We start from the raw sequence: 8,618 nt of genomic DNA on the forward strand, positions 1-8,618 counted from the left end.
GGGTGGGGTTCGCAGAGCGATGAGTTTCCCAGCATTGGCTTCTGGGGCTCCCTCCAGGCAGGGGAGCCAGGCTGGAACCCGCAGGAGGTGTCCACTCTGTGGGAACCCTGGGTCTTGGGCCTGGCCCTGGGGTCACCCCAACGGGCCTGGGTGGTGACTATCATGGGAATCAGCTGCTGGCAGCAGGGGCAGGCAGAGCCAGGGTCCCCGCCTGGAGCAGGGAGAGAGGGCTCCAGATGATGTCCTCGATCCAGAGTACGCTGAGGGAGATGCCCATGAGACACCAAGCCATTGGTAACTACAGAACCTTCTCGAGAGGATGCAGGCGGCCTGTCACCAAACCTCCTTGACTGCACACACTGGCGTGACCCCCGCCAAGTCACCCTACAGAGAGAGGGCCAGTGGGTGTGGGCTCAGGCTGGCAGAGTCAGGAGCAGCATGGGTCCCAGGGAAGCCAGGGCTAGGTAGGGACTGGGTCCCTGGGCATGGCAAGGGGATGAGTTTTCCCCGACATAGTCCTTAGCACCTGAGCATTTGTGACTGGCCAGTCTCCTGGGAACTCCCTACAGTCAAGGCCAAGGGTGGCTCATTGTCCAGGAGGCAGCACCAGAAACCCCCCCTGGCTCGGGAGGGAGGCCCAGGGAGCCCCTTCTCCACTGTAGCCCTAGGGATCGCTTAAGCCGCAAACCCTGGGACTCCCCACGGTCCTTGAGAGCCCCTTCCTCTGGCTCTCCCCCACTCTGGCCACCTGCCTGTCCCCTCCCCCTGCCGTCCTTTCCTAGTGAGCTCCAAGCTTGCTTCGGCCGTGGGGTCGCCTCTCCCTGCAGACTCCTCCCAGATGGTCACACGGTGGGCTTCATCACAGCATTCAAGAGAGAAAAGAAAGAGATGAAAACGAGGCCAGAGTCAAGATGATGGTTAACATGACCTGCTCAAGGCTGGACTATGGGCAGAAATAAAAAAATTACATTTTAACTTTGACTGTCACCGCATGGCCAGAGAACAGTGCCGTGGTCCTGCCCTGCAGTGAGGACATTTAGAAAGCCCCGGCATGAGATCCACTCTAGCGGGGAAGGACTGGCCTCAGAACCGGACTCAGCCTTAACCGTGCACGCTCTGCACTCTGCCTTTAAAAACCAGCCACCCCAAGACTGAAGGGGGTTCACCTATCAACTTGCCGGTTGAGGTGTACTTCCCCGGTTTGCAAACCCTTTGACAAAGCCTCTCTTTTCTTTAAAACTTATCTTTAGGGGCCGACCCAGTGGCATAGTGGTTAAGTTCTTGCGCTCCGCTTCGGCGGCCCAGGGTTTGCCGGTTCGAATTCCAGGCATGCACCTAGCACCCCTGGTCAAGCCATGCTGTGGCAGCACCCCACACAGAGGCACTAGAAGGACTTGTAACTAGGATATACAACTATGTGCTGGGACTTTGGGGAGAAAACAAACACAAACTTATCTTTGCGTGGTAAAGCTGTACATTTTGGCTAACACAAGTCTCACGTCACCTCCTCAGCAGGGCTTTCCCTGCCCTCTTCCATCTAAAGTGAACCCCATATACTTCCGCTGACTGTCTGTCTCACTACCATGTTGTATTTTCTCCCTAGAACGTGGAAACATCCAAAATCATCTTGTTTGGTCATTTGCGCATGTGGCTGTCAGATGCCCCCAAGGACTGTGTGACACGCTTGGTGAATGTTTGTGGAATTGAAGGGTTGATGGAGGATGACAGGAAAGTGTGGCAGAGGGAGAAAAGGAAGGAGAAAAAAGAGGGATGCAGATTGGCAGAGGTTCTGGGGGGGGAGGGGCTCTGGCTCGGGGTGCCCAGTCGTCACTGTCATAAAGGCATCTGCTGTGGAGGGGGCACCTGCTGAGGTTGGTGGCCCAGGAGCGGCCCTGACCATGGGCTTCTCCAGGTGGCCCCTCGATGCCCCTTGGGGAATGTCAGCTCTTTGGAATCCAGAGACAGAGTCTGCAAGGCTCAAGGTGGCCCTCAGAGGTCACTGGGGCCCCTACAGGTAGGTGAGGGGGTAGCATGTCCTGCCCTCCCTCCCTCATCCATGCTGTCACACCTGGCTGCCACCTCACAATGTCCCCACAGGAGAAGCCTGGAGAAGGTGGGCAGCAGTTGGAGTTCACCTCCATGGTTGCATGTGCAGGAGGGGTCTCCTGGGCGAGGGAAGAGGGGCTCACACTCCTCCCTGGAGCAGCCCAGCTGGTTCCCTAGCACGGCGTCCCAGAGCACACATGTCAGATACGGGCAGTGTCGGGGGCCTTGAGTGCATGGTGACCGCAGTGATGTCACTGGTGGTCAGCCCACAGCTGTAGTCGGGATGCGGGACGATCTTGGAGACCGAGTGCAGGCTCATTTCCTCCAGGGTCCGCTGTAACGCCCAGGTCCAGTGACCTGTGGCTGTCCCTAGCCACCCGCCCCCCCGCCATCCTACCTGCAAGGCTATTCTCTATTTCCACCCAGCTGCCCCTCACCCTGGCTAGTCCCAGGGACCAGGAGTGCCTCCCAGGCTGTCTGGCCATCAGGCGACAGCCCTGGAGGCAGACAGCAGGATACGTGGGCCCCCTGCATCCAGAGAAGGCTCCAGGGAGGGGTGCCTAGGTTCAGGTGAGCTTGGCATCAAGGGCAGAGGACACTGTGGAGAAAGTCCTGGAGAGTGATCTGCAAGGGACAGGTGGGAGCTACAAAAGGTGGAAAGTCCTTGGCATGCTGCCTGAGGGCAGAGGGAGCTGTTGAAGTGTGTGGCCACTGGGCTCGGTGTGGGTGGGAGAGCCAGGCACAGGTCAGGAGTGTCCCAGGACAGAGGCTGAGGCTCCCACCCAAAGGGGCTCAGCCTGCCCTTCCTTCCTCCCTCCCATCTCCTCTGCATAGTGGCCCACAGGGGCCCCCACTCACACCCTTGCCCCTGCCTGAGGTCCCAGGCCTGTGCTCCCTCCTCAGCTGCCGGCTTACACATTTCCAGCCAGTTCCCAGGCTTCCCCCAGAGACTGGGGCTGGGAAGAGGGAGAGAGATGGAAAACAAGCTCAGCCTGGCCCCAGCCTTTGCCCTTCATGTCGCAGCGATGTGGATTCACCCCCAGTCCAGCCCATGACCCTGGGACTCACCCCCAGCCCTGCCATGACCCTGGGACTCACACACAGCCCTTCCATGACCTTGGGACTCACACTCAGACCTGCCATGACCCTGGGATTCACCCCCAGCCCTGCCACGACCTTGGGACTCACCCCCAGCCCTGCCATGACCCTGGGATTCACCCCCAGCCCTGCCACGACCTTGGGACTCACCCCCAGCCCTGCCATGACCCTGGGATTCACACCCAGCCCTGCCATCACCCCAGGACCCCCAGGACATGTTGCTCTGCCATCCCCTGAGCTTAGGGACAGGGCTGCTGGGGAGAGTGGGCTCCGGCAAGCCCTGGAGCTTGCAGCCCTCAGTTTCCCTGTCTGAAAGATGGAGATAATAGTAATGTGCTCCTCGCAGGGCTGCTGTGAGCATCCAGTGACATCCTAAGGGTAAAGCTCCCACACACAGGAGTTCTTTCACATGACACCTCTGGGGTCCCTGAGGCACAGGGAGGAATGCCCTTCTGCCAACTCATCTTTATTGCCTCTCAGACAGACACACCTGCAAAGGCACCAGCCCAACACCAGAGGCTGGACACCCACTTCCAAGAGTCTCAGAAACTCCCAAAGGAATCCCTGAGCGTGGGGGCACCTGGAGACTCAGCTCTGAACGGTGGCCAAGGAGCGGGAAACAGCAGGCTTTGTCTGTGGGGGTTCCCAAGGCGTCAGGGAGGGCGAGAGGGCAACTTAGGGCCCGTGGGGGACACGTGAGAGGCTGACCAGGGAGAGCTTGGGGAAGCGGTCCCTGCAGGAAGCCGCCTCCTGCCCTCCTGGCAGGGAGCGGAGAGAGGGATGCGTTTGGAAGGCAGGGACTAAGGCCACAGGGCTGGCTGCCGGGTTAGGCAAGCGCCAGGGAGACGGGGGTGCCCCCTAGTGGTCCCAGAAGCAACAACAGGGCAGAGAGGAAGATCCCAGCCAGGCTTGGAGAGAAATTTCTGAGTTCTGGGGCTGAGCTCCCGATTGTGCTGGCAATCCATGAGGCGTAGAAGCTGACACTGGCGTAAACACCTGGCTTCTTGGGGAGGCCACAGTCAGACCCCCAGGTCACCACCCCTGCCTGGATCCAGATGCCATCAACGTCACAGACCAGGGGGCCTCCGGAGTCACCCTGGAGAGAAAAACAGTCCAGAAATGTAGCTGCCCTCTTTACACACGGGGGAGATTGAGGTTCATAGGGCCGCCCAGTCCCACCAACTTCCCTCGAGGTCTGCTGGCCAGGTCTAGCGGACAGAGGATCGATGGATGAGATGTTTCTGGAAGGCGGCAGGAGTGACTGGTCTGGGAATTAGGGGCGAAATTCCTGGCAGGTGGGACAAGCAGTACAATGGGAACACTCTATTCTCTAAATAAAACTATATTTCAGAGGAGGGGCTCTGAGGAGCACTTCTGTGTTGCTAAGAATGCTGTTTGCTTCGTTTTGGATGAAAAAAAATCTGTTTGAGACGAAGCAATACTAAGAGGCGAGGTGAGATAAAGTGTGTTTTGCTTATAAGAGCAGACAGGGAAAGACAAGGCCAACCCAGCCCAGAAGGGACCTGCTCCTCAGGAAAATTTGTTCAAAGGTTCTCAGTGTTGTTTTTTGGAAAGAAAAAAGAAGCTTCTGGCCCCAAAGGAAAAGTCTTAGGGACAGGAGTATGGTCCCAGTTTGCAGAAGCGCATCTGTGGGTATTGCGTGTTCTGACAATATTTATATAACCTTAGAAAGAGAGGCAGGGTCCAGGAACATTTTTTTCTTTTCGAATTGATGCTTGTATCTAAAACAATGTTGCTCTCCTCTGCCCTGGGGGGGTCCCCAGTGGTGACGGGCAGTGGGAGACCCAGCCCCAACCGGGCGTGCTTGCTCACCCCACAGGCATCCTTCTGGCCACTCTCGAAGCCGGCACACAGCATGTCCTCCAGGATGATGGGCTCCTCAGTGGGGATCCCGGAATTCTCATGGTAGTAGGTGTCACAGGTCTGGGCATCAATGAGGGGCACCTGCAGCTCCTTCAGGGTGAAGGGAGGAGGGAGTGCTGTGGTGGGGAGCAGAGAGCGGAGCTCAGAGGGGAGCCAGTTGCCTCCTGGCTCTCAGCTGGCTTGTCCCTACTCGCCCACACTCCGGTGGACCAATGACACAAAGGCGTTTCTGCATGTCGCTCCTCTCGTTCCCGAGGAAGAGGGGCCTGTGTTTGCCCTCATGAAACCCCAACGAACAGGCCCAGATGGCAAGGTGGACCTGTGTTTAACATTCAAAATGCCAGAAGAACTGTTCCCTCCCTTCCCTGGCTGGGCATGCCTGGAGGATCCCTCCCAGCGCCCGGGGAATGCGGTAGGATGGACACGCAGCAGGGTGAGGGGCAAGAGCCGACACCTGGTTTCAGGAGCCAATTCAGGCCGTGGACTGTGGTCAAGTCACTCCCACCAACTGACCCCTTATGCTTCTTGGCTGCCCAAGGCCCAAGTCAAACGTGGGTTGAATCATGGCCCTCAAAAATTCACATCCACCCAGAGCCTCAGAATGTGACCTTATTTGGAAATAGACACTTTGCAGATGTAATTAGTTAAGACGAGATCGTACTGGATTAGGGAGAGAGTGTCCTTATAAGAGACAGAAAAGGAGAAGACACGGAGACAACAGGGAGAAGGCTGTGTGAAGACGGAGGCAGGGACCAGAGTGATGCAGCCACCAGCCAAGGAACACCAAGCATTGCCAGGAGCCACCAGAAGCTGGAAGAGACAAGGAAGGGTTCCCTCCTGGGGCCTTCAGAGGGAGCATGGCCCTGCCGACAGCTTGAGTTCAGACTTGTGGCCTCCTGAACCGGGAGAGAAGACGTTTCTGTTGTCTTAAGCCACCCAGTCTGTGGTCCTTTGTTATGGCGGCCCCAGGACCCTGATAGGAAGGGATAATACAAGCACGATGATGATGACAGTGGCTGATGCACTGCCCAGCCCTATTGGCAGTGCCTGAAATTCATCATTCCATGTAATCCTCACCTTGACCCCATGAGGTTGGCACTTTTGAGATCTTCTCTTGCCGGAGGAGGAAACCATGCTCCAGCAAGGCTGGTGGTCACCCAGCCAGGACTGAGGCCAGGCTGCGGACCCCACCCCATGAGGGCAGGGGTGATGTGTGAATTCTCTAACAGCGTTAACGGCACAGGTACTAGCCTGTGGCATGGTCTGGGCCCCAGGTTGGGCCAGCATCCCGGAGCCCTCTGTGGGTCTGGCATTAATGCTTTGGTTCTTGGATGCTGGGAGCCCAAAGGAGGGTCTGGGGTGGCAGGCTGCTTCTGCACTGTCATGGCAGTATTTCAGTGGCTCCCCCTGCTGTGGCTGTACCAGTGTTTGTGGGCTCCACCTCCATCCTGTTTGAGGGTAGTGGCTGTGCAGCTGGCCCCAGGTAGGGTGTCAGAACTGGCCCCCACTGAGTCACCCCCACCTACCCCCACCCCACCACCAGCTCTAGACGTCCTTACGTAGATTTACGCCAACATTCCCCCAGCCGGTGACCCAGCACCACGTGCCGTGACCTAGGGGGTCTCCAGTACTGGGGAGGCAGACTGGAAGGATGAGGCTGCTGAAGTTGACGGGTGAGGACAGCTGTACTAGGGCGATGTCAGCCCTGTTGTTTTCCTCCAAGTAGTTTGGGTGGATGATGAACTGGGCCACTTCTCGGAACTCTCGGGGCTCGTCGACCTGGGGGTAGGAGGAGATGGACCCCAGGAGCACCATGTAGGCAGACAGCAGCTGTTTCCTGGGGGGGCGGATAAGTCAAGGGGTCGGGAAGGCTATGCCTAGGCCCCACGGACGGGGCTAAGGGCAATCTTGATTCCAGGGAACTAACATTACGGACGAAACTCTTTATGAGCTGAGCACATCCCAGTGGGAGCCCTGCAAGGCGCCTGCTACTCCCTCCATTTGGCGGGTGAGCAACAGGCTTGGGAGGTGAAGTCACCTGTCCAAAGGCCGCCCAGCTAGTGAGCAGTGGACTTGAGGCCTTGGATTCTCAAGAGACGTTCTGATTTAGGAGCTTTTGGTTTCTGGGAAATGAATCATTTCTTGGGAGGTGGACAATGGGAGGACTGGCACTGGGACTGTCTCCTCCCCCATTCTCTCCACACCATGCCCAGCCCCAGAACTGGGGCCATCCTGGGTAGACAAGTGAGACCCTGGAGGACACACCCCCTGTCCGTCTTCTGCCCAGGTGGGCAGGAGGCTCCTGTTCAAATGAGGAAGGGAGGGTGTCAGGGAGGGGTGAAGGGTAGGTGCTGGCTGGCCCCAGCTCACACTCGTGCCCCGACAGATACTCACTGGTCAAAGCAGTGGGCAGCAGTCAGCACCCAGTCCTTGGCGATCAGGGAGCCCCCACACACATGCTGTCCATGCTCCCGCAGGCTGACCTGCCACGGCCACTCACCCGGTTGGGCATCTTCCCCTGATACGATGCGGCCTGACACTTGTGGGCGTCCACACACTGTGGGGTAGGTCCACGGGCCAGGTTACCAAGGGCCCCTGTTGGTTCCCCTAACCCTGCAGACCCGCCCTCCTTTCTCCCTGCCTCTCGTGGGCCCTCTTCTCAGGCTCAGCAAGGCACGTCCCTCTCCTTGATGGGAGAACTTGACCACCCTGGGGGGTGCACAGCAGCTGAGCTGGGGGAGGTGGGGACCGGGGGCCTGGATTGCTCAGCCAAGCGTGGTGAGAGAGGGAAGGTGGGAGCGGCCCGGCTGGGCACCTGGGGAGAATCTGATGCTGCTGCAGGGCCACGCAACACAGAATGTGCCTGGCGGGTGGGTTTGGGTGGGAGCTGTGAAGGCGCTGAGTTCTGGGGGAGTAGATGCCGGCCCCCCGATGTCTGGGTTCCTTAGGGGACCCATCCAAGTACAAGGCTATAAGGAGCGGGGCACCTGTCTTTATTACACTCCCCTCTTTATCTGCCCCCCAAAACCCCGGCTCTCTCTCTGGCGGTACCATGATATTTGTCCTACCTGAGTCCCAGTTTATCACACTGTCATCCGTCCGGGAAAAGTTGGATGGGAGAGCCGGGGGGCTCCCCTGAAGGGCTCCTGGGAGGAGGGAGAGCAGGGCGGTGGTGAGGACCAGCTCCATCTTGCGCTCCCACTGCCACTTCCGGGCTGGCTCTTGGGGTCAAAGTCCTCAGACACTCAGGAGAGGGAAGGAGATTGCAGCTCCAGCCCAAGTTTCTGAGCTTGCCCTGGGGTGGGGCTGACACCTCCTCTCCTTGTCCTCAGGCCTGGGCCCTCTCACTGCTCCTGGGCACAGGGACCCTGGCCTCTTCCACATCCTTGGCAAGACCCTCAGGGCTTCCCTCCCCAGCCCCAGCCCTCGCATCACTTACCGTGTACTGGCACTCTGCCAACCATGCCGCATACCTCTTGGATTCCCCGGGAGCTATCACAATCCCCATCCTTCAGCAGAGGAACCGAGACTCTAATGGTTGAATGACTTGTCCAAGGCCCTAAAAGTGGCAAAGCCAGATAAATCGACTT

At 58.3% G+C, this 8,618-nt stretch overlaps 1 protein-coding gene across 1 annotated transcript; it reads right to left on the reverse strand.

Moving 5' to 3' along the window:
- Positions 1-3,591: 3,591 nt before the first annotated feature.
- On the reverse strand, positions 3,592-8,247 carry LOC106826080 (serine protease 33-like). The gene is made up of 5 exons (XM_014833236.3): positions 8,097-8,247; positions 7,423-7,585; positions 6,588-6,865; positions 4,978-5,144; positions 3,592-4,240 (listed from the first exon to the last, which is right to left on the reverse strand). The coding sequence occupies exons 1-5, from the start codon at positions 8,215-8,217 to the stop codon at positions 3,971-3,973; spliced, it is 999 nt and encodes a 332-aa protein (XP_014688722.2). The 5' UTR covers positions 8,218-8,247; the 3' UTR covers positions 3,592-3,970.
- Positions 8,248-8,618: the final 371 nt, after the last annotated feature.

The sequence above is a fragment of the Equus asinus genome, chromosome 14, assembly GCF_041296235.1.
Source record: "Equus asinus isolate D_3611 breed Donkey chromosome 14, EquAss-T2T_v2, whole genome shotgun sequence".
NCBI classification, from domain to species: Eukaryota; Metazoa; Chordata; class Mammalia; order Perissodactyla; family Equidae; genus Equus; species Equus asinus.